Genomic DNA, 26,108 nt, shown 5'->3' on the forward strand with positions numbered 1-26,108 from the left:
GGAATTTAATTTGATGGTTGAAAAGATTAGCTCAACGCCTTCCTCTGCTCTGTGCAGAAGTGAAGAAACACATTGATTGGATGTCACGATAGTATTGGTTGAAATTTGTTGGCACTAGTAAATATCAGACTTTCATATAAATGGGAAGAAATACTGTACTGTTTATGTCAAATTGTCAGCATGTATTGTTAAAAAGGTGAACAATATATGTTCAAAAAGGTTTGAAAAAGAAGTAAAAATCAACAGTTACGTTTTTAAAACTCAGAATTTGCTCTGCGCTCCTGCCGGGAGTTATCTCATAAGAGAAGATGTCATTCTTTTCCAGCTCTCCTCACTTTATGATGGAGTATCTGCCTTGAGATTCTGCTGACGATGCAGAGTTGTGCGGGTTGAACTCACATACACTTGAGGTTCCCCGTGTGCCATTAGGCGTAGTGTGGGGCTCAGCTGTTGGTTGCTGCAGCCCATCTGTCTTTCTGTCTGAGTCCTGGTCAGGGTCAGGTCCGGGTCACCTTGAGGACTTGCTTCATTACTCTCTAGGGGATCGTATGTCCACACAATGTGGGGAATGGACAAGTGAAGAATAGGGTGCAGAGTGGTAGAGGGTTCATGTGCTGGGGGTGAAGGAGATGCTTGTTGAAGTCTGTGTGTGGGAATAGACACTGGGTTAACTAAGGCTGTCACAGTTGTTTTCTGTTTCGTTTTTTTACTGTTGGCAGGAGACGGACTTCTTGACCATTTTAACATGCACATGTTAAAAGGAGAACAATGTACCATGTGAGGACAACTCAAGGGAATGTGACCACTTTTTTAGGCCGCAGTAAAAAAAAAAAAAAGTGTGTCCTCTAATTTGTTGCATAACGTTTGGTTTGAATGTTTTTTGCCTCTTATACATAATTCCCCTCCTCTCTGGGAGTGATGGTGCTACTTGACCCAGGTGAGAGTGTCAACCAAGCCTGACAGTCCTCAGCGTGGCGATGATGACAAGCCACCTGACCCGTCTTAAAACATGGACCCCTTCTTGTTTACTGCGCTTTGTAGATGAGACTTTTTGTGTGTTTTTATGAACAAATTGAGCACAATGTTCTTCATAGACCTCTTAACTTCACTCTTGAAGTGATTGATGCATTTAACTTTACCATGTAGGCTAGTTTTCTTTCTAAATGCATGTTTCCAAAATCAGTGAGGAATCATGTTAAACAATTGTGATCTCAATATAGGCCAACATAATCGTGATTATAAGTTATGCTACAATCCAGCAGTCCTATCCTGAGGTCAGCACTGTGAAGGCGGTTAGGGATTGTTCATTCTGAGACATTGTATGCCGTATATTGCAATCTTAAGAATGACTGTCCGTATAGCGGTTGTCTCTGGCAGAAAAGCTCCTGGAGCACTTTGGGTGAGAAAACAATGTAAAATGGAAACTCAGTTTTAGAAGAGAATTGTGTTGATGGAGAAGAAAGCAACATGTGAGAAACCATGACTTTGAAAAGCCAGTCCTGGTCTGATTTAACATGAGCAGTTTGTGTCTCCTCTGGACGGTGAATCTGCTCCAGTGTGTCTTTGTCCACCCTGGGAAATGTCTCTCAACAAATGGTCGGGAAACCCAGAGCACTTTGTGTAATCTCCCTGGGCCAAAGTTTGGTATCCAACAAACCCTTCTCACTGTTCTGGTTTTTTATAACTACTCCCTTATTCACAAGCACGGACATCATTTAAACCGACCCCTTTCATAACTGCTTTTTAAGAGGCCTTGTCTGTCTCGGGGCACTGTGTGGGAGGGTGGAGGAGTGTGATTGAGGACGAGGCAGCATTGAGGATGCCCAGCGGTTTGGGATTCTACTGTCAGAGTGAGTAACAGTGCGAATGTAAGAGCCGTCAGCCCGGCTGATTTACACCTGTGTTTGCGCCCTGGGCAGGAGGAAGGAGGCAGAGGACGGGATGTTGTCCTGTGTGTGGTGGCTCGTAGGAAGCAGGGACTCCAGTGGGTGGCACGGTGGCCTCTAGAGAGACAAAAGTCTGTGAATACATGTGGTATTAAAGGGGCTGTTATTTTGTGGCTAAAAACACATTCTCATCCTGTTTTTGAGGAGGTTTTCTTTGTTTGTTTGTGAGGAAAGCCACTTTCCACAGGAAAACCACATGAGGCTCCATGATTACATCCTTTCCTCGACTTATTTTTCATGAATGTTTTCCTTACATGCACAAATAAAACAACTATTGACAGCGCAGTAACGCAAAGCTGCATCTAACTATACAGCCAGGAGTCTGGCTGTCTGTTCTCGCGGATCTCAGGAACCATTCCGGTCTACTTCACACTTGGGAGACGTGTTGCCGGGCAGCCAAGGGGGTGCTTGGTCCAATGTGGTGAATTTTTGCCTGATGGTGGCGCTGAAACAACAAACTATCATTTTTGGCTTTTAAATCTTAAGTCTCAAAAACAAAAATGTTTTTCATCTTTATTTTATGGCTCCAGATTACTATCCATGTAAGCCAAGCCGTTTACATCTAGATTGTTTTGTCAAGAAAGTTTATTGATCCTAGAATAAGCCCTTTTGGGGACCGAGCAATCTGCCCGCTCCAAATGGCCACGCCCCAACGAGGCACTGCACTACTGTATCCGAGTGTCTGAAAATCCACTTTTGTACCAGTTTGAACACAATCTCCCAGGGCTATTAGTAATCGCTCGGCAATCTAGTCAACTGATGCCCCGCCACCAGCTGGGTGGCATCTAATAATTGTTTGTTTTCAATCATAAGCAGCTTAGCACCGGGATTAGCAGTCGCTTACAAGTGATGTTTTTGTGTCACAGCAGGAAGGATTGCTTGCGTCTTATTTCCCGAGCCAAAACATGAATTCCAGTTCATTATTTCCCCTCCGTCCCAGGTCTTCTCTCAGCTGGCAGGATCCCTGTGCTGCTGTGAGTGCTGGGCGTGGCTCTTTTGTTACGTCGTCGTGGTCAAAACCTGTGAAAACACAAAAGGACAAAAGAAAGCCTCGATGCTGTTTAAACACCTGTGTTGCAGGTGAGCCACAAAAAGAGCAGACTGATATCTATTTTAACAATATTCATTTTCTTTAAGAAATGTACGATGTTTACTTCTCATCACAAGCTTTTTCCAACAGAACCAGAATTGGCAGATCACTGTGGCATCAAGCAAATAACATCTGCTTCGACTTACTGTAGTTATTGCAAATAAAACATGGATATTAATTCCATTTGCGGTTGTTTTCAAGCCTAAATAGTTCTGAATATTTTTGCATCAGGACTGTCGAGTTCAAATGCAGCATTTTCACTTTTTGCTGCACTGTGATAGTTTTGTAGGAATGTGAACTTGAGAGTTTATCTTTCCATTTCCTGAGTGTGATCGCCTGTATATTTGGCTCTTCATTGGCGTAACCTAACCAGGCATCGACTTTGGCCCTCAGCTTCTCTGGCTGTCATGGGGTACGAGCTCGGCCACCTGAGCTCCAATCAGCTCCCCCTTTAGCTCAGACAAGGCTGGCGACACATGGCAACGGCTGCATATCGGCCCTCACAACTATCTTTCAAACAGCCACAATATGTCACTGTGTATTATGTAAAAACTAAAAATCCCATGCATCTCTTGTTAAACCCTGAATCTTGTTTACTTATTCTTTAATCGTATTGTAAATTTAGACACAGCTCTGCTGGCGTGTTAAAGTTGTAGAGTTGACTTCTTTAGTTTAGTGACACACTCAGGCATCACATCCTCTAGACTCTTATATTAGATTTTGAATGTGGACACTTGATAACAATGTAATGGCGTGTTATCAAGTCTGTTAGGTCTCTCGGTCAATCCACCACTGCTATCTGATGGACTGCCATGAAGCTTCCACTGGCATGCATGTCTCCGTTACTATGGAGACCGTCGTGGTTATTTCTCTAGCCGAGATGAGGTGAGCTTGTTTGGGTGTTGTGTGTTCACAGCTGTTGGTGTGGTTGATTGGTTAACGAGGAAGTTGGCTTCAGACATTCACGCTCCCCTCAGGATGAGGGATGTTTTCACTTATCCAGTGACATCTGCAAGGTGGATCGCCATGGTTACATGTTGTGTAATAGTGATACTCGTGTATTGGAGAGTTTGAAAGGAGTCTTTCTTGTCTTTCTTAAACACGACATCTCTATAAAAACACTTGGAGCTAACTTTAGCAGAGAACAGCGTTAACGAGTACTGCTACGCTACACTAACAGCTGAATGAATATACGCTGCTTTTGCTTTTTAATGATTGTAACATCTCTGTAAAGCCAGGTTGGTCTTTATTCACTGTCATTGTCCTCATTCTCCAGGTGATGCTGGTTCATTTTTACATAGTGATCTCTAGTCTTAGGTTCTGTCTTAATCTTTTAAACCTGTTGTTTTTGCTGTTGAATCAGTTCAAACTGAACTTCCACAAATCTATCTTTGGCCTTTCCGTGCTCCAATTCCCTGTCCGTTATGGGCCAACAGCAAGGTAATATTAGCTGATGTGATACCCAGTTCTCCTCCCGCCTGCTGCCTCGGCTGCAGAGTTGACCCGATGAGACCGGATTCATGCCTCAATTATAACACAAATGCTTGTTGATAGTATGAGGGATTATTTTTAGCGGCAAAGATGAGTGAATCCTAAAATAGTTATTTTTGTCCTAGAGTGGGCCGGGCTGTATTAGTGCGGTTAGGTTACACAGCTTATAGACGGGCCGATGGGTGGAAGTGATTTCTACACCTTTTTTTCCTCCATCACTCTTGTTATGCATCTCTTTCTCACATGATTTTCGCTTATCTTTCATCCTTGTTTCTTCTTCTTTCTCTCCTCTCCATGTTTTGACCGACTCTATCAATTATTCATCTGTTAATGGGCTCACTTCCACTTCCTGCTGCCGCCCTGCTGTGTGCTGTAGACACACAGAAGGTGTGTGTGTAAATGTGCAGGGGGATCGTGCACACACGTCTTTATTCCATGTCTGTTGCATCGCCACTTTCTTATGCGTTTCATCCCGTCTGTCTGTTAAACCAGCTGTCCCTTTCCTCTAACCACCATTCCCAATCACCCAGGTAGAGTAAATCACCCCATAATATGTGTTTAGGATGTAGGTTACCCAGCAACCTTTAGAAGGAGTTCCAGATTAGCGAGGTTTATGGCTACCTGCTGCTCTCTCGTTGCAGGTGCATTGCTGTTTGCAGCTCAGATCTGAAAACCCATCATCATCTAATTAATGTCAGTGGAAGGTGGAGTTACAGAGTACATATTCTGTTTGTGTTGAGGATTACTGCGCTGGCCTCTCCCTCCCTATAAACAAATTCAATTTCAGTCAAGCACGCCGGGTCTGACAGGGCTTAAGTAAAGCACTCACATCAATGATATTTTTTGATTAAGCAAAGTGTGTTTTGCAGTCCATCCATCCTCCGTCTTTCTATCCCTCTGTCGGGTTTATGGGATAATTAATCCTGCCATTTCATGTCTAGGAATAATTGAATCGGTCATTAATGATCCTGTGGCGAGCGTGCACGCTGTGAATGCGTGTGTGTGTGTGTGTGTGTGTGACAGAGAGAGACAGAGACTGCGTGGAATGTGTGTGTGGCGACTGATAGTGACTGCGGTCTCTCCTCTCGCTGTTAGTGGGTCAAAAGAGACAAAGAGCTGCTGTGTGTGCATGGGAACCAGAGGGCAGAGATGGGAGCAGGACAAAGAGGTGTTAAGACAAGGAAGTAGTTGAGACTACAGTCTCGCTCTGCAACTAATGATTGTGTATTTTAATTATGTGTCATTTTCCATTTTATAAAATACATCAGTTTCCCAAGGTAACACCTTCCAATTATGTGTTTTGTTTAACCAAGACGTCGCCTGTATTATTATGTAGATGTAATGTAACCACTACATATGACCTATTTATTGTGTGTCTATATGATTTACAGTATTTATAAGTGTTTTTGTTTTTTAAATGTGTTCCTACCATTAATCCCGTTCCCCTAAACCTTTTACGCAGCAGACATTTGATCTGGTCATTGTAGGAAAAGCACAGGTGTTACTAATAACATAATGACACTTCTGTTCTAAGACTGTATTGTGATGTGTGTGTGTGAGTGAGTGTGTGTGTGTGTGTAAGAGCACGTTTTACCTGTTGTGTCACATAGAGGGGACTCGCCTTCTTTTTGGAGGCCCATAATTTCAATCATTACATGTTATGGTGGAAGTAGTACTGGTTCGGGTTCGGTAAGTCTCCAGGAAATTAATGTGAATCAATGTAATGACCTAAGTAGCAGACCCAGTGGATGAGATTACTTGTGCCCATCTTTACTGGCAGCCTGAGGCACATCTGAGGTCACGACGAGGGCAGAGACAAACACACACATATACAGTTATGCAGCACACACGCACACACACACACACACGCACACACACACACACACACACACACACACACACACACACACACACACACACACACACACACACACACACACACACACTCAAAAATGCAGAGTTACACTGTCTACTACTTTCAGGATAGTTTTTGTGCAGACAGCAGATATATTAGAGAGCTGATTGCTCCATCTAGTGGCCATTTGATGTCACTACATTTTCAAAGGACACTCCTGCAGGGACAGTGGTTTGGTGTGTGCGATTATTAACTGAATACAAAAAAAAGTTTATTCTAGTTTCTGTTTACGAGAGTTTCCACCACACATGGACATATATATTTATATACCAGAGGGAGAGTCAGGGAAATTCTGTGCAACATGTTTGATCAGTTAATATTATGGGATGATGAGAAATGCTTTAAATCATATCTCATCAAACACAACTTGTGGAGGTTTTTTAACAGTTTTTATTTTATTTTTTAGAGAAAAAAAAACACTAAAATAAATTAACCTTCATTATACCAGGGTCACGTTGGTTAGCACTCTCTCTGTTTACAATTGAGTTGTAGTGTGAGGTTAAAAAAAAAAAAAGAAGGGTGGAGCACTGTGAGCCTTTAGGGGAAAAAAAACTTGACTTTCAGGTCTGTTCAGGTGAGCTGATACACCTGGTGGGCGGCTGTCTTCCTGTATGGGAGGATTTAGCTTGCGTGCGCTGTAATAGTGTGGTGGCAGCATGCCCGCTGATCGGTTGCAGGGAGAAAGTGTCCTGGTAAGTTCCCTGCACAGCTTTTTGTGCCCGTTTTGTTTGTTGTCTTCATGACCTACGATAGTATAACTTCTGTGGAACGTCTGTTTGATCTGTAGGTCTTTCTGTGCTCACAGGAATATTGTAAGGACTTTGGCCTTGCCATTTGTTGCTTTGACTTTGGTTGTTTTCTCACTAGTTCTTCAAACCACATAGTGGTAAAGCATTAAATCCAGTTTGACACATCCGACAGACATTCATTGTAGTGTTCTGTAATAAATATGTACTACGCTACAGACTTCTAGTCTGTCACCTTCCATTCTCTTGGAGTACCCTGTCTCATATCTACATCAGTGAACCCCGGGCTCCTGAAACATCTTCCCGTTTCTCTTGTAAATGACATGGATGTCTCTTGAATGTGAAATGCTGCGGCCGGCTGTGTGTTGAGGCGTCTGAATGACTTCATCTGTCTGGAAAGACAGGTTGACCGTAAACACAGATTGTGTATGTGCTAAGAACACACGTGTACATAGAGTACATACACATAAGCAGATGTGTTTTATGTGGAAAGACTGAATGCTTATGAGCAACATGTGGCACATTCTGAGCTGTCAAAAAAACTGAAAAAAATAAAACCCCCACCTGCGACCAAGAGAGGAGAGCCCACTTTTCCCAGTCCGCTGTCAACCTTTCACATCGCATGAAGCCATTTCTGTTGATACGTGCTTTCCTTCGTCACGGGTTAATAGCATTCATTGATATTCCACATTTGCTCCCCTAATCTGTTTCCACATGCTTTCTGAGTGGTTTGAATGCCCTTCTTCCCATTGCTCATCGTTATTGCTGCTCCTCCGCTGCAGCCACTCATTCCAGGAAGATCGTCCGTGCCAGGTACCGCTGAGTCTTAATTTAAGCAACCCCAATCCCTCGTAAAGCTAACGGCTATTAACGAGAAGTCGTATGGCACGCGCCTGAAAACACAGCCCCGTCCCGCCAGCGTCACGCGCCTCACGCCTAATAGGAATCGACGCGGTGACATTTTGGCAGGGCTGCAGCGAGGCAGGAGAAAGACATTATTCAGCGATGTGTTTTTCCACAGAAGAAACAGAGCAAAGGGCTGCCTATTGCACCACTGGCATCAGGAGGATTTTCGATTTTCTTTTTTCCCCCCCTTGTAATGGTATTCCAGTTTCAAAATGTCATGTGGATGAACATTCCCCTCCACCACGGTTTAATACACTGCAATTATGCACAGCCCATTGAAATGCAGTTCCACCGTGTGCCCGTGTGTCAATGAATGTTCGCCCTCACCACAGTTGAATACACTGCAATTATACTCTTATGATTGTGTCGTGTATGGCCGTGTGCATGTGGCTGTAACTCTACCTACTTCTGTCTGTCTGACTTTGCACTTTGCGGTTCCTACAAGCCAATATGATGTCGAGTAGCTGAAATACAAATTGATTTTACATCCAATCTGTCTTCACAGCCACCCCATACCCGATACCCCAACGCTGGAGCTCGGCAATGGGGCTTGAAGTAAAGGAACATAGTTTTCCATAAAAGGAACTGTTATTTGTTTTTGTTTTTTCATCCACATGGTAGTGCATCACATCAGTCACGTCAACCTCTAACTCTCAACAGCATCGCAGCACAAATATTTAGAAGCCTGTTTTCGTGAACCGGGAGATTGTGTGCTGCCGCTGCTGACCTTTATGCGAGCACAACAACATGCAAAAACAAGATAGTGTACCCTTCAACGTGCAGCTGTTAAGCACCATCTGTAGCCTTGGATGCTGCCATGCTGGATAACAAAGAACTAGAAGGATGGGTCTTCTGGAGTGGATTCAGGTCATAGTTTCCTGCATTGTTTTGCCCCTCTGAACCTGTGTGTGACCATCTATTTTTAAAGGTGTTGCTGGTGTGGTGTTCAACCTCAAATCTGTCATTTTGTTTGCTTATTCTTTGATCAGAATTAATTACTTATTTAAATCCAAACCATTGTGCGAAGAAGCTTCTTGAAATAGGTCGTATTAGAGATATTTGTGAAGACAAAAGCAGCAGCACATTGGACAGTAAAACCAGAGCTTCATTTTAGCGAAGCCTAAGATAAGTGCAGAACCAAAGCCTTGCGACAGACAGTGAAGAATTGGTAACCTGAGCAGGTGTCACACGGACTGCCAGATAGATCTTCTATCAATCGGCTTAGATAAACTCAGCAGATCAGAGCGGAGCAGCAGACGTTGAAGCTGGCGGGTCGTTTTGGAGCAAACTGGTCCTTTGAGCTGTAACCAGAGAAAGTGTGACAGGGTTGGCTTTGGATGGGCGCCTGTCATTGCGCTGGAGATGATCCGTGTCATTCATGGTGGCCCAGTAAAAACCCCGGCCAGTAGCTGGCCTTCCTGTCACTTGATGTGGGACAATCCCTGACAGTAAAACCCAACACCCCAGTAGCACCCCGGGGAGATTTCAGTGGTGCGGAATGGCAGAGTTGACCTGCTGTAGCACTTCCTGTCCCGGTCTAGATGGAGACAGCATGAGCCCAGAACCCTTCCACCCCAGTGAACCCAGTGAATGCCCCGGACCATGACATGTTGCCCTGAGGACCTTGTCGTCTTTTGGCAATTTTTCATTTTCACAGTCCAGTCCGCCTTCGGGCGGAAGGGAAGAGGCAAAAAGGAAGAATAGTAAAACTGATATGAAGTTCTTAACTCAAAGCATACTCTCCAAGTGTTAACAGGCCCTCCAAAACGACCGGTCTTCCAGTGTTTTTCACTGTCAGTCATTCACCTCCCGACTGTTATTCCCGTCACAAACTTCATCAACATCCAGCTGAGAGTTGGACAGCTTCGCCCAAGCTCCCCCACCCCATGCTCCGCCACCCTTGTGCTCCCCCACCCCGTGCTCCCCCATCCCCGTGCTCCCCCATCCCCGTGCTCCCCCACCCCCGTGCTCCCCCACCCCGTGCTCCCAGCTGGACAGACAGGCTTGTTATCGAAAAAAGGGGAAGAAAAACAGTCCTCTACACCTCTCTGTTTCCATCCCTCCACCCATCCATCCATCACCCTGGGCTATTTTCTCTTTAAACACTGATTCGACCTCGGGTTTCACACTCGAAACAAGACGAAGAAGCCGCAGGTAGCGTCTCCTGACATGCATACATGCAGGTCTTTGTAAGGGAGAAGTGGGTTTTCAGGGTGAACGTCACCTGCAGTGACGGAAGCCCCCACTAGATGGTGGCAGAACCATTTAAAGATGTCGGACTCGAGGGAGGGACATCGCGTTGCAATTAAGCGTGCCCCATCTCTGGTCCACATGGTAAAGTGTAGCGTTACCCTCCCCACGACCATCTGATATTGTGTGATCTGAACAGACATGGTTAGAGCATTCTGACAGCAGAGAATGTTTCTTCAGGGCCGTCTATTATGATCCTTTTGGGCCCTTTAAAAAGCCCCAGGTGTTCCCAGCTCTGCGGCATGCATCCTGGCCCTCAGAAAGCTCGTCAAATGGAAAGATGGATCCCTCCTCAGATTGGGGAATATGTGGTCATTCCCCTTTGGATGCAACTAAAGGCAAACGACTGATATTACAGCACGGCATACCTAAATTATTCATGTCCCTCGTCTTTTCTTAAGTCTGTCATTCCAATCACAAAAAGCCGTCTGGTAAAAGCGTGCTGCGGCCCTCTCTGTGAAACACTGAACTGATTTAACACGGGTCAGTTCTCTTGGCACGGGCGCAGCGGCTGTTAGGTTCGATCCCCTGTTCAAACCGGCCTGCTGGAGACATTTTGTGGTCACTGCTCGAGGCGCCGGTGCCCTTCTCTGCTGGTCCTCTCAACCTATTTTATTGAAGTATAGAGTAAGAGTTGAACAGCACTGAAGTTCGATTTCACCAGGGTTTTTTTTTCAAACGACTGACAATTCTGGCCTACAAATTGGTGCTGGCGTGACATAGCAGCGGGTTTCTCAATCCCAGATCGCCTCTCGGTGGAAAATCAATCCTGCGCCGTTTAATGAATGCACCATATTTTGTCTATCTCAATCCAGAAGAAAAATATATTTTTCTGATATGCTCCTAATGGCCTGCTTACCTGCTGCACTCAGGCATCTTCTGGACTGTATTGTGGAGATGCTTTTTCCACAAGGCTCCACCTGGGGTCTGCTGGGCCCGGAGGTGAGTTCACATCACAGTATGTCAGACAGGCGTGGTGGCGTTTTTGCTTACGTGGGCTGCAGTCTTGGCAGGTTTGATACCCGGCCGCTGTGTGTTTGTACACATGTGAGGCAAAACGCCAGGAAATAGTCACTCCTGTCTCCGCGGGGGCCGAGCGAGAGATTCCTGACAGAAAACCCATTTGTTTTGAATTTCCGGTCTTTTTTTCGGCCACACTGTGATGGTGAAGTCACAGCGTTTCAAACTTCCAAGTGTGTGTGGCCGACACCACCTAACCTTTAATGGAGGAGGGTCCTAATGAGCCGGAAGGGCGCAGGTGTCTTGGCGGTCCCCGGCCAAGTGACTCATTGTCCATCGGAGCCAGTGTTTGCAACACTCTTCAACATGGGAGACACAGAATGTGGCTTAGCTCACTGCTGGTGTTTATTTTGAGCATTTCCTTCCAGTGAAGTGAACAACTAACAGGACCCCAAGGCTCTGCAGTTTAGGTAACGGAGCTTGACTGGGACACAGCACATGGGAGATGACATATAATGGATCATTAAGCTGCATGCCGTTAAAAAAAAACAAAAAACGAAGGCTCAGACCTAATTGTTTTCCATTCTCCCTTTTTAAGATAAAGCACTTTTACTGGAGACAGGACGGAGCTGGAACGGTTGAGGTTTCTAGGGAGGGAGGCTGTTATAAATTACATGAATGTATGTTGGGAAAAAATGCTGCTTGATTATAGCAGAAGTCACCGGTAGTATATTTTAATCATGATTTTGGTCACTATTGAGATCACGATTGTTTAACATGCATTTAAAGATGCCTTTTTAACCCTTTAAATCACATCCCCTGTCATATTGTACACCTAGTATTATAAATGCCCCAAAAAAGTTTTCAGCCTTTGATTTTCATCATAGAAATTACGACCCTAACCATGCAGGGAGACGGGGCACAGTGAGATCTGGGTAAGGGGTGCTGTAGCACCTTCACCCCGAGCCTTTCCAACCTGAGCCCAGCTAGTGCCAGCCAGGGCCGTGGAGGGTTCCCACCAGAGGATCCTCCCACACGGAGCGGACCGTCCCTGACCCCCCGAGCAAGGCGAATGTACACAGCTGTAAAGGAATTATTATACACATTAACGGCTCTCCTCTTGTTGTGGTTCAGTAGTTTATTGTACGCTACTATGTGTGTCTGCACATGTTCATCCACTGCAGGGGGATATTTCAATGAGCCACGGGCTCCTACATCCCCTTCTCTCCCTGTCCCTGCTCTATCTGGCTTTCCAGTTGAGTGCCATTATTTACGAAGCGCTGCTTTTCCACGCCTGTTTGATTTTTCACAGGTCTGTTGCATTCGCTTGCTTACTTTCCCCTCGGCGGATAAAGTTTCCCTTGTTTCCGCTGGACGCTGAATAAAAGTGTGTGTGTGTGTGTGTGTGTCATGAGTGTTTGAGGGTTTGCTGGGTGAGGTGATGTTGGCTCATGTACAAAGCAGGATGTTCAGCAGCTTAGGGGGGGGGAAGTGTTAGTTGTAAACACCCAGATTCAACTGTGAGCGTACTGTCAACACACACACACACACACACACACACACACACACACACACACACACACACTCAGTGAGTCATTCGCTGTCAATCGCTGGCTCACCTACACACAAATGCATACATTTGCCAGTACGGTAGATTTTCACATCCGTGGCTGCTTGCGGCTACGAGATCCCATAACACAGAACACAGTGTCTGACTGACACACGTGCATGCGGCCGCTCTGCCACTTCACAAGTAGGCTCTAAAATCTTGTTCTCTTGCAGGGCTCCATGGCATAAAGCCTGTCCTCACATTCAGCCGGTCCCTGGGGAGAGCTGCCGAGGAGCTCGCTACTCTTAACGCACTGCTGCCATTTTCCACAGCCTGAGGGGAACCAGGAAGCAGCCGGCAGGAGCCATGCCTGCCCTGGCCACCGGAGCCGGCCACGAGCCAGGTACTGTACAGACCCTTCGGCCGGGAACACAATCTGAAACACAAGCATTTCTACACAACACGCACAACCAGTAAAACACACTCATAAAGAAGCATTTTGCTTTTTTTTTTAGTCTATCAGTGCACAACCAGATGAAAATGACTGCAAGCACCAAGTGTGAGCCTTAAAGTTAATATAGCTTTATTTAAGAGTCAGTATATCCTGGTGGCATGACAGTGATTTACTCTGAACTCGTCTCGGGCTGCTTTTTCTCGGCTGGAGGGGACCTTTTAAAACTGTGGAAAATAAACCAAAGTCCATTTTCACTTCATTTTATTCCCTGCCAAATGAAAAACACCATTTAAAATATTTGCACAATTTACAACAGAGAGCAAAAATGATGTCCAAATATGTGTACCGCCCTCCATCTCTATGGTTTTGTCTGCACCGTTCTGAGGATATTGTGTGTGTGTGTTTTTGTGTGTGTGTGTGTGTGTGTGCGTGTGTGTGTGTGTGTGTGCGTGTGCGTGTGCGTGTGATGTCAGAATGAGGAACACGTCAAGCATGTCAACGCCAAGACAGCTGCCAGAAATCACCAGCTCTCCCCTCAGCAGCACTATCCTCCTCTCTTAATGGCCGGCTACATTATCACACACACACACACACACACACACACACACACACACACACACACACACACACACACACACACACCGAGGACCCAAGAAGCGCAGGATCGCAAAAGGACAAAAGGAGGAAGGACATTATGTCCCGCCCTGATGGATAAAGAGTGTGTGCGTTTCTTCGTCCAGACGTTTTACAGAGTTGCCGTAGCCCCCGTCGTCCTGGAAATTTGTGCAGACAAAGTAGAAAGCCAGACCGTCAATTACGATTAGAGTCATTTTGGGCAATTACCGGCAAGGGCTCGGGTTTCCAAATAAAACACGTAAAGACTCCTCCGGCCCATCTCCCCTGCTTCCCTGTGATGGTCCTGTGAAGTTGTGTGCGCAGGTGAAACACGATGAACATTATGGATAAACGTTAGGTCACCCATCTCCAGGCCCGGTGAAGTCACAGAGACTTGTGGCCGGCCTGGCATGGGGACTAGCTGGCGTAGTACCAGCGTTTACACAGAATGGTGGTAGTATTACTCCTGGTATCATAATAATGCTGCTGAATTAAGAGATGAAGCTCCGTTTGGATGATGGAAAATGTGTCGTATTCATGGTGTGCTGCAAGACACAAAGCTTTCAGCGGCATCTGGTCTCGGTCAGATCCGTTAGAGACTTTAAATGGTGTACTGAAGAAAGCAACATGCCACAATGTATGAAGGAGTCATCGCTGAGCCTCTACTCCTCTACTAATACTGTTACTCTGTTAGTTTTATGATGTGGATGGATTACAGTTCGGGTTAACAGTTTGTTAGCTAAATAAATATACATGTATATTTGATAGCAATGTACATTTTTCACAATGTCCTCGTATCCTCTCCTGCAAGCAAATTTTTCTGATGGAAATTCATCACTTGATCCCAATATATCCCCCCCCCCAGGCATTATAATTATGTTTTAAAAGTTCAAGTAACCCGTGATCAATTCGAAAAAACATCCAATCGAAAAAAATAAATCACTTGGCAGTCAAATGTTGTTGTTGAAAACAACAGCACAGATTGAGAGATTGGTATTATAATTACTAATAGCAACTACATGACATTAGAGCACCCTGCTGCCCACAATTAACGTAGAGCTGCACCCTTACGGCCAATATGATAATCAGGGTAATTTTTTTATCAATATTGAGATGCTGATTATTAATTGATTTTTTTCACATTCACACTGTGCCACCATCCATCCATCCATCCATCGTCTACCGTTTATCCTGTATTCAGGGTCGCGGGGGGGCTGGAGCCGAGCTGACATTGGGCGAACGCAGAGTTCACCCTGGACAGGACGCCAATCTATCACAGGGCCGACATGTAGAGACAGACAAACATTCATGCTCACAGTCACACCTACGGGCAATTTAGAGTAATCAATTAACCTGCGTTGTGCCACATTCCTTCTAAATCAACAACATTTGCATCAAAATCAAACTTCAGCTTTAACCCGTCGGCTCTTCGGTATATTACTCCTCGACTCTGGTCTGCAGGCGCAACATTCAGGAATTTTTTTTCACACAATCTGTGGCTGTAAATGTACGTGTGCAACGGCGTGACAGCTCCCCAAAAAGCGAGGCGAAATAACATTTAGCCGCATTATAAGAATATGAGAAAAATAATATTTAACATATGGATGCATTGAAATGGTGTCAAGCTTTTGGTGCGTCTTCAAAGCACAACGACTTTATAATATCACTGGCGGTAATCACGTCTGCATTCTTGTATTTATGGCAGCGGACTTGAGCTTGAAGTGGCTGACGTGTAGTCTCACTTTTAGAGGACGTCCACATCAGCGATGGCAGGACCCGCCACGCACTTGTGGAGATTTGGCATGTGTAGGTAGCAACACCTCTGCAGACGAGCATAAATCCACAGAGACTAACAATACCTCCTCCACATGTGCCAATAATTACAGAGACATGACTGGATCTTGCCAGTGCCTTATACCTTTCATTAGTGGCCCTGCCATCTGCAGACCCCTCAACACTACACTCACACAGAAGATGAAGTACCGTGCTGCAGCTTTTAACATAATGGGGAAAAAATATTATCATTAATTTAACCATTCTTTTCGAAGCAGCTCTCCTATTTCATGACCAGATTTGGTGCAGGAGAACGCATAAGTGTGTGTGTGTGTGTGGATCGTATTAAAATGCTCATTATTGGAGTGTTTGGAGAGCAAACATTTGGGCAGACAAACAGAGGGCATATGTAAGATCATACCATCTCTCGCTCTCTCTCTCTCTCGTCTCAGCCCGAACAAACAACAGGCCTCTGTGTGGATTAAATTCTAATAAATGAAACCCCCCAAAAAAGGTGAGGAAATAAACTTGAAAAACAATAAAAAGTTGGAAAACGGACTATATGGCCATGGGGAGTGCTGAGGAGAACGTCTTGCTGATTAGGTTACTGTAGACTAATTTCACTGTGACTTTTGTTTTTTTCATAAATGCCTAGCAGATTAATGACGGGGCTGTAGTTGATGATGCTGGCCCTGCTCTTGGTGTTTGAAACATTTTGTCTGAGTGTGTCCAACCCCTACTCTCCATCCGTCACTGTCCAGAACGCGCCGCGCCACACTTTAGCACCCTTTTATGTGACATTTTGTTGGCTGTTATTCTTGGGATCGCGTACACAAACACATGAATTCACATTCTAATAAGGCGGCCAAGAAGAGATAGAAAATGAGCTTCTAATTGTGCAAACACTTCACAGGGCTGATAATGGGAAGCCAGCTCCGCAGAGACCATAAGTCAACTGTGCTCAGATTAAGCTGAACACTCTGAAGCCCCCCCCTCCTCACACACACACACACATCTCTAAAAAGCTAGGCAGCTGCTTTCCAGGTCTTCTCTCTCCTCCAGACAGCTGCTGTTTAGTCATTTCTCCTCCTGTTCAGCAGTGATGGAGTTTTGTTGTGGGCTCAGTCAGGGACAGATAACTGTTACGCCTCCGCTCAGTTTGGCTCGGCTCATCTCAGTTTATTTCAGCCCACTCCTCTGTCTGCTACACGCCGTTTATCTCCCTACTGAGCTCCATTAGCTGCAAGGTTACATTTTGAGTTTTTTTTTTTTTCTTTTTTCTTTTTACACTGGTTTTCTGTTTTCTGCTGCATTTACACTAAAAACCAGGGCTCGACAGTAAGGGTTGCCAGGTTTAAATTGGCAACCAATTCTTGGCCTGGTTGTTATAACAGGCAAGTTGCAACATTGTTTTTGTTAACATATTAAAGATGGGGATAGCAAACAACCAAATGTGCATCCCATGGTATAATAAACGAGTGATATGTAACAGTCAGAACCAGAACGAGACAACGTTGCACCTGTGTGCACTAACTGGCTCTGCAGATGAACCTGTTTCAGCTGAACAATTTCACTAACATCACAAGCAAATATGCAAATTGATTCAACATACAAAGAACCAGGTGAACCTGAAAACAAATGTTGTACTGCTGAATACTGCTCACCCCTGTGCTACCTTGAATTCTCTAGGAAAACTTATTTTTTCTCGCATGCCTCCACGTTGAACACTCCAAACTCGTCTTGTTGAACGCATGCCGTAGAATCCAAGCCTCATTTAGCCAGTCTTCCCAAAAATGTTCGTTAAAACCTCACTATTTAAAAAAAACGTCCTCGCACAGATGAGCAGCACGTCTGCACAAGAGTGAGACTGACAAATGACTACAAACTGACAAATGCTCATTTAGTGGTTGAAGCATTCCTTCCAGCTGACATATAACTCCATCGTATCTTCATCACTCAAAATGTAAGGTGACTAAAAATCCCCCCTGGCAACCACTTTTAAAAGTTAGCGTTGAGTCCTGCTGCCATGACAGAAACATGTACAGAAACCCAATAGCACTGATATTTCCACATCATCAATGCTGTCCCATTGAAATCTATGACAAAGAAATTGACCGTCTACTACATACGTGTCCACGTGTGTCTAAGCATGCATGCACTGGTGCGTGGGACTTGGAGTCCGTTCAGTTATTACTTGCTCCATCACTTGATGAGGGTTGTACAGTAATGGCAGGTGGCTGTCTGCAGATGAGGAGCTCCGAACGTCTCTGCTGTCCCACCAGAGACCCTCGGACCCTCAAACCAGACAACATCTGGTTTATGTCATCCAGAGGTCAGCAAGCCTCCTGGAGTGAGAGTGGGTGTTTGCTCCTCGTAGCCCCATTTCCTCCCTGCTTCTGCAGTTATGTGATTGCATTTTTACGATTCGTTTGTGGGGGAGAGACAGAATGTCAGAACGGACAACTAGAATGAAATCTCTTTTAGAGCAGTGGGCCACACTCGATGTGGGACAATATGAAGATTTCATGTCATGATAATCTTGGCCGAATTAATTGTGATTGTTATCCCGATATTCATAAAAATATGCTTAAAACTCTTACACTCTCTTAAAACTTTAACATACTGGTGTCACTTTTTGTGAAAGAACAAATGTTTTTATTGCCTCGCAGATAAGACATCTTTTTTTAGTGAACATCCTTTTTAGTGAAAAAACAATCAAATTGTCTTCAATAAGATAATCATAAGGTTATTTAAATAATCAATCAATTAATCTATAAATACATGTATTGTTTTTAAATCAGACTCTATTTTTCCCTTGTCTACCATGATAGCTATATCTGACTTCACATGTTTAATCAGGGCCTTCACTTTTACACAAAGGGGGTCCTATAAACTCAAATACAAAATTGTAAAACACATACAAACAAAACAGCATTACATAAGAAACATACACTACAAATACACAGATACAGACAGCTTGCTCACCCTCTCTAACCCACACCCCCAGCTGTTATACAAGAAAATTGGATACAATAACCCAGATAATAAATCAATTCAGTTACATCGGAATAAAGAGCAATTAAAGCAGTTTGTCTTCAGCACAAATAAACAGAAGATGGAAAGTACAAACACATTTAAAGCATAAACAGGTTGTTTGAAGATGAGAAAATAAAGATGTCCTGAAGCAGCATATAGATATTACATTTTTTTGTTACTCTTTTATTAGTGCCAGCCTCAAAACTTCAGCTTCAGTCAGGCTGTAAGTTGTTTCAGTGAGCGATCAAACATTGGTGTGATCATCTAATTGGTGGTCGTGAAACCTGTCGTCTTTGACAGACTGACGTGCCCAACACTGCTGCTACGTCAACCTGCTGACAAGTCCTCCATGTGCCCCCCATTAGAGACGCTGCATGGTGCCCCTTAAACCACACACCCGAGACCAGCCTGAATCCTTGCGCGCACACTCTCGAGCAGCACTTCTAAAGACCCGGTGCCCTTTTATTAACCTTATTAAAGTTAACTGTGTTATTCCAACCTGTACCTGCGGGTTCTATCGGGGTTTATGGCCCCCGCACAGCATTTAAAGATAAGGGTGGTGCAGCCATGCGCAGCTGCGGAGGAGGTGGGCGACACTCGCATGAAAGACTACACATGGAAATGTTGCGATGGGACAACGCTTTTACCAGACACGCTAATAACTTACTGGCTGCATGTGTGCATGTTTGTGCGGGAGCGATAGATGAGCGATTCCAGCCTTCGTATTCTCTTCGTTCTTGAACTCCGCCTGTTGGAAAAGGTGATGTCTCTACGAGGATACCGAGTAATGAGATGCAGATATTCCTATGGTGAGGCGCTTTGTGGCTTTCCCTGCATTATTGCTTCCACAGACCCGTGGAACGTCTGTGTAGAACAAATGCATACATGGAAACACAACTCTCTGAATGATATGAGCGATATGATAAGAATACGGCCGTATTGGGTTTTTTTTTCTCTGTCAAGTACATATTTCCATCCTGATGTCAAGAATCCGGAGCATCTGGCCTCGGCCGGTTTCAGACATAGGGGAGGGTTGAGGGAGGCATTCGCCTATTGGGGGGGAGGCGTTCCTCCGGGAGCTTCCATTTGTCGTGGTCCCTGGCCAGCAGCCGGCTCGGTGCCGCAGTGATACAGTACTGAAACACAACGATTTGTTGCCACTGGAAGAGCTCCCTGTTTCCAGTTACATCAGAACAAAAATTTCCACATCACTTTCGCAAAAAAATAAAACGCAGTCAAAGGAAGCAGATGTAAAAGAAAGAAATCAAGTGAGTGCGACTTGAGAGTGAGGAATGATGACTTTTATTTGTTTGAATATGAAGAATTCTTTCTCTTTCTGTTGAGGTAGGATGACATCCTCCACTCTCCCCATCCAAAGCACACATGCTACTAAAACCCGTCATTGGCGAGCAGGACGTGCTCACTTGCATTAGAAAAGAAGCTGAAAACAACTTTTACAGACCATGCGCTGCTGTTTGACAACCAGGCAATGGGATGTTGAGTAACAGCCTGCGACTTTGAGAGCGAGACGGCGAAAGGGTTTGAGTGTAAGATTTAAAGCAGAAATTTGTACCACTATTAATGTATGATCAAATTGAACCCTTTCAGGTGGTATTGGCTTGTCTGCCTCTGATATCCCTGGAAGACTTGCTAGAAATAAGTAGCGGGCCACGGCTTTGGACAGAACATGCTGGCCCGAGCCAGAGAGTCTGCTGCTGTTGCGCCGCCACAGTAAGCAGAGGTGGCAGGTCGTTTGGACGAGGCCAGCTTGTTGTGGCTGCTGTGTCTTGTCGACCATGTTAGAACGAATCTAAGCTTAGCCGGCGTGGGCTGGGCCAAACGCTGGCCTTTCATCTCCATGTGGGGAAAGAGAAGTTCTGAACGGCCAAACTCAGCCTTCCCACAGACTCCTGGACCTTCCCGTCCTGGCATCCACCAGACTGGCACTCTATCCTCCACCTCTCATATATCTATCTTCATCCGCCATCATACCATCTCTGTCATCGTATTTTTGCCTGCCCAGAGATTCCTGACCTTTTCGTCTTTCCTCAGTTATTAATTTGTCCCCTCTTCTATCTTTTCCCTACATTATATATCATTTGTGAGTTTAACTGCTTGGACCTGGACAAGATACCGAGCTCCCTACTCCAGCCGTGTTGCAGGTGCTTCCACTCAGGTCTCTCTTGTCTGCGGTGTGATTGTTGAAACCCTTGTAGCTGAAAACACCGCCTGCCCCTCGGGCCGCTGACGGATTCCGCCGAGTATATGCATTCAATTACGTTGATTAGACTTGTACTTTTGTCCCGAGCTCTGTTTTCAATGTGCTGACAGCCCTTTGTAGTGTGAAGGTGTGATGAAGCATGGAGCAGAGGACGGGCGAGGCACTTTCTACGTGATATCTGATGGCATGTAGAAAATACGATGAAAAGCTTGGCCTGCAACTTGCGATAACAACCTGGATCTTTTTTTTTCTTTTTTTTTTGCTCCCTCTGAATGAAGGATGATCTCAGCCAGGACCAGTGATTCTTTATAGGCCCTGAAATGACACCCATCCAGGGTTCAGCCTGCGGTAGTGAAACAGTCGATATATGATCAGAGTGACGCTTGATTGCACCTGGACCGGCCCACTGTACTTGCTGAAGTCATTTTTCCATGCCGTGGAGCCCCAGCTAACCATCTTGCAAAAGCCACTACCTCTTTCTTTTTTTCCCCTCCCAAACGATGGAGTTATTCAGAGACCGTGACACAGAAATATCATTGAAGATGGTATTGAAAGGTTCAGTCCCCTGACCTTTTTTAATGTGGAGAAGTGGTTTAGTCTTTGGAACTGGTAATAGGAGGCTTGTGGGCTTGAATGGAGCGCAAATTCCTGCTGTTATGTTCGTGGGCCAGTCTCTCCTCGCTAGTAAAGCGCTGCTGGACTCATTGTACATTATGTTTAAAGATCACAGCGTCTGCTCGGCTAATACATCTTGTAATACTATATAATTTTATGTCTGGTAGGTGATGCCGCAACAGTCTCACGGTCACTTAATCCAAACGGCTAATAGATAATAGCTCTGCTATTCCGTGCTCTTTTGGTGGAGAGAAAGTTTTAAAAAGGGGGTCTTCAGGAAGGGACAGAAGCTGTGTGTGGGCAGTGGGCTGAAGACATATCAGGCCTGTGTTGGCTGTGAACAAGTGGCCCTAAACTCTTCTCCTTTTGTTTGGCACCTGAATCGGGTTAAATCCATCTTCCCACCCACTGTCTGTCTCGCGTTTCTCCCTTCGGACCGAGGCGTGTTTACATTAGTGCAGGAATCATCATCTTCGTTGTAATTGTTATTTCTTGCTGTTGCAGAAAACCATCACTCCCCGCTCTTTTCATGGCATCCCGCCGTCTTTAGTGTCATCATTCGTCTTCTGTCTGCACACATGCTTTAATCAGATGTTATTCATGTCAGTATGTGGCTCAGATGTTGAATTTGTTATTGCTTCAAGTCGTTTTTTCTGTTGCTCTCTGTCTCCGTCTGCCTTTGCTGCATTTGAGGCAGCTTTTCCCCCTCTGTCGGACAGAGATTAAGAAGGTAAATCAGGCCTCTAATGGATTAGGTTGCAGCTGCTCCTCTTACTGCCACCCCTGTCTGCCACCGTTTTTCCGTACAAATGGCCCTTGCACGTCCAACAACAACGTGGCGTTTTGAAATACTGACCTGCTAAGAAAGCTCCCAAGTTGTCACAGTCCTCTTCCCCCCAGTAGTCTGGTGAGCCTCACGAACATTGTACCTTTCTAAAAGTCCCTGAAAGGTATACGAGGGAGGTCAATAACTCATTCGGCACCTGGGGGTTAGTCGAAACCCAGCCTTCATTTCCTGTATTCGAAACAAGTTCATTTTCACCAGACAGTTTGTCTTTCTGTACGTAGGTCGGTTACAAGATGGAAGTGGGGTGCCTCCGCTAACCGTGCTGTACATGCCGGCAGGTGAACTTATGGACAGACTGATAAATTTGTCTCGGCAGCACATGTGGCCGAGTGTGGCGTGTAAGTAAACGGCGCCGGAGTTACAATGTCACGACGAGGCTTATAATGCAAACCCCGTGTTTTTAGATTAATCCCTGTAATTTCTTCATCTTGCATTGCTGTAGAAAGCCCCCCCCCCTTCAGTTGGTTGACCTTTGCGAATAGCATTTCGATGCGTATCATGTTTAATGCATTTCATTGTGTGGGATTTCTTTGTGTTTTACATAAAAAGGATCTATGGAAAAAAAAACTGTTATTTTTCCTCAACCACTGCAGAGGTGTAGGCGTGAGAGGGGAAGTGCTGTTTGGCAGTTAAAAGTGGTCACTTCCTCCGTACGGGAAGCTTCGGAGGCCCCGGACTCTCCGGTTTCTCTGAAGACTGTTTGGGCCATCCTGCGCAACATCATGCTGGTCTTCAGGACCTCTGGGCTGGGCCGGTCCAACGCTAGCCACAACAGAACCTAGTGGACCACTACAAGACACTGCCAGGTCCGCTACACTCAGCCGCCGCACGAAAGCGTCCAGAATAGTCTGGCCAAAACAAATCAAATGAAGCCAGACCAGCCCTGCAAGAAATGTCCACCCTTTAGTGGTGAAGGGTTGGCGCAATCTTGTTCCCTTTCTTCTTCTTCCCCTTCGCCTTTCCCCCTCTCTCATTTTGTCTCCCACTGTCTGTACTGGACATGGTTTCTGATGTTACAGACCTATACATGTGTCCATACATCTGGCTCCGGATTTCGTTCTGTTTCCACTTTTTATAGTGTCCACACAGTGATTTTTTACCACCACTGTGGTTGTTCTTTGGCTCATTTCCTTTCTCTCTCTTTCTGCCTCCATTTCTCCTCCTCCTCACTCATCCAGCCATACATTCTTACATTTAATTTCAGCTTTTGCAGAGTCCTTGTTTAGCTCTTGGCTCCTTTATGGCTCCTTCTGTTGTTGTTTGAAACTGGGGTTTCTCTGGTTCACAGGGTTCAGCCTGACATAGTGACCCCAGAAGGCCAAACACATGGGTACCTTGCCTTTTTTTAAATACATTTTCCCCACATTATGGAATTAATTCTGATCAGGTAATGGAGCTGATGTGTTTCCCATATCACACGGGCTGTTAGGTTGTCCTAGCATGAATATGGAGGATTGTCAAAAGGAATACAGAATTGAATCATTGCAAGGGGAGACAGGAGGGGGGGACTTTGCACCTGGGGAGAACAATGCTTAGAGACTCTCACTCTCTCCTTCCCTCCCTCGCTCCCTTCATCCCCTCCTACCGGTATCGCAGCGCTGCCAGTAGTAATGACATTACCATATCTCTTTCACCGCCCTTCCTAAACCCCTCACCTCATCCCATGTCTCTTTAAATCTTTTTTTATATATATTATGTGAGATCTTCTGTTGGGGGTTCCAAGTTGTAAATGATGGAAGGTTTTCTGGTGATGAGGACTGCAGAACCAGGCGTCAGGATGATCACATACCGGGGACAATATCGCACAGCAAGCTTGAGTAAAAACCACGGGGGTCGCTGTAATGACTGGTGCACATGTGTTGCGTGTAAAACCCTCTCTCTTGTTCAGTGCCCCCCCCCCCCCCCCCCCCCTCCCCTTACTTGTCTGTACCACAGAGCTGTTGGAGTGGTGAGGTATGAGGCGCTAACGCTGCACAGAATCGCCGTTGTGAGCTGCAGAACAGGGCAGGAATCTCATCTTGATATATCCTGTGCGTCTGCTCAAACCCCCGAAAACCCCCACATTGCCTCCAAATGGAAAGCAGAGGTTTGAGAGTGGCAGATGACACTCCATCTATCTGACTGCCCAGCAGCAGCACAGGACATGAGTGGAGTTAGTCAGCCGTGGCTCTCTCCCACCAAGTGGTCCGAGCTGCCAGCCCACACTTGCTCTAACCCAGTCGGAGAGCCCCGCCAGTTCACTCAGCCAGTCATTCATGCAGCCAACGACGTCAACCATTGTTTTCAATCAATCATTTTCAGCTCCGAATTACTCCGGTTGCCTCCGTGGTCCTCCCCCGCCTCCCCCCCACCCCCCCTCCTCTCCTTCACTCTGTCCTCTGATGAAAGACACTCTCAGAGAGGTAGCCAAGCCGCCTCAGTTTGTTTTGACGTTTCGATGGCACCGCCGTGAATGTGTTTAGAGTTTCTTCACATGATCACAGTAGTTCAAAGGGGCTTCAACCACCGTGTGGTTGTGTTTGAGGGGTTTGAATCGAGAGGGGGGAGCCGTTTCTGGGGCATTTATAAAGAGGCCTTTGATACATATAACCCAGCTTGACTGCACTCAGTATGGGCCTGACCTTTGAATGTATCCCCTGGTCTGGTGGACCACAGCCACCCTGAAGAGCAGAACAGAGCAACAAACAAGTATCTGCTACTACTCTCCATCACTTATGTTCCAAGTCTCTGTTGTGTTTGGATGGAGCCTCCATCTCTCGCTGGTTTTGTGCTCCCTCCCTCCAAGTCCTTCACCTCCTCCCACCTGCTTAATCTCGTAACCATCAGCTCCCCAGTCTGGTTCTCTGCAAACTGAATTTGAAATATTAATTTCCTTAATAATACGGTTAGTACTCCCCAACAGTGCTTTACAGATTTCAGCATGTGTCCTTCTGAACGCTTTCAGATTCGAGCGGTGGTGCTGCTCACTAGGGATGGGATTATTATGGATCATGATAATTAACACTCGCAATAAGTTGATCACGGTTAATTTTCATTGTAAGGGTCATCATTACTCCTGTCACAAGTTACTTTAAAAAGCTGTTTAGCTAATTGCTTTTCACTAAAATTATCTAAAAAAAAAAAGCTCCCCTCATCTGTGGCACAATGTATGTGAGCATAGGTATGTTTAAGTTGCACTTTAAGAGTTTTAATCACATTATCATATTTTGATTATCTGATAACAGCAGAAATCACAATTATTCCATCAAGGATAATAGTGAAATTAAATTTTGAATGCGTCCCCTGCCTACTGCTGACCCAATCACCCTGTTTATTTTTCACCATCACGTAGGCCCGGATGAATGTAGCTGCCAACTGTCCCTGTGAGCTCATGACATCACGTTCATCACGTACCGCAAATTCACTTCTTTTCAGCCAAAAGGACATTTCACAACCGTACAATTCACAGTCTTTAAATATAAAAAAAATACTGACACAAGCAGCACATCAGCCACACATAACTCATCCTTAGTACTTCTTCCAAAACTTCTGTTTAGCAAACACACATGCTCTGCGCTCAAGAGATTGATTCTTTGCAGGCATGAAGGGTGTGTGGATGGAAAGCCTCCCGAGGCACGTGTGCCATCTGTTTACAGTTTTAAAAAAACAACAAGGGTCACATTGAACTTTTCAACTGATCAAAAAGTGGAATTTC

General features: G+C 45.3%; 2 protein-coding genes across 3 annotated transcripts in view; one reads left to right on the forward strand and one right to left on the reverse strand.

The window, feature by feature from the left end:
• thtpa (thiamine triphosphatase) overlaps positions 1 to 26,108 on the reverse strand; it is a gene marked incomplete at its 5' end in the record, with an annotated part of 479,666 nt that overhangs the window by 344,461 nt on the left and 109,097 nt on the right. The gene's annotated exons all lie outside the window — the stretch shown is intronic.
• mpp7a (MAGUK p55 scaffold protein 7a) overlaps positions 1 to 26,108 on the forward strand; it is a 125,410-nt gene that overhangs the window by 17,355 nt on the left and 81,947 nt on the right. For both annotated transcript variants that reach the window (XM_084034053.1, XM_084034054.1), the window contains exon 2: positions 13,087 to 13,256. In XM_084034053.1, coding sequence (XP_083890179.1) covers positions 13,220 to 13,256 — 37 coding nt within the window. In that variant the 5' untranslated portion in view covers positions 13,087 to 13,219. The remainder of the gene's footprint in view (positions 1 to 13,086; positions 13,257 to 26,108) is intronic.

Source organism: Eutrigla gurnardus (assembly GCF_963514095.1).
Source record: "Eutrigla gurnardus genome assembly, chromosome: 18".
NCBI lineage: Eukaryota > Metazoa > Chordata > Actinopteri > Perciformes > Triglidae > Eutrigla > Eutrigla gurnardus.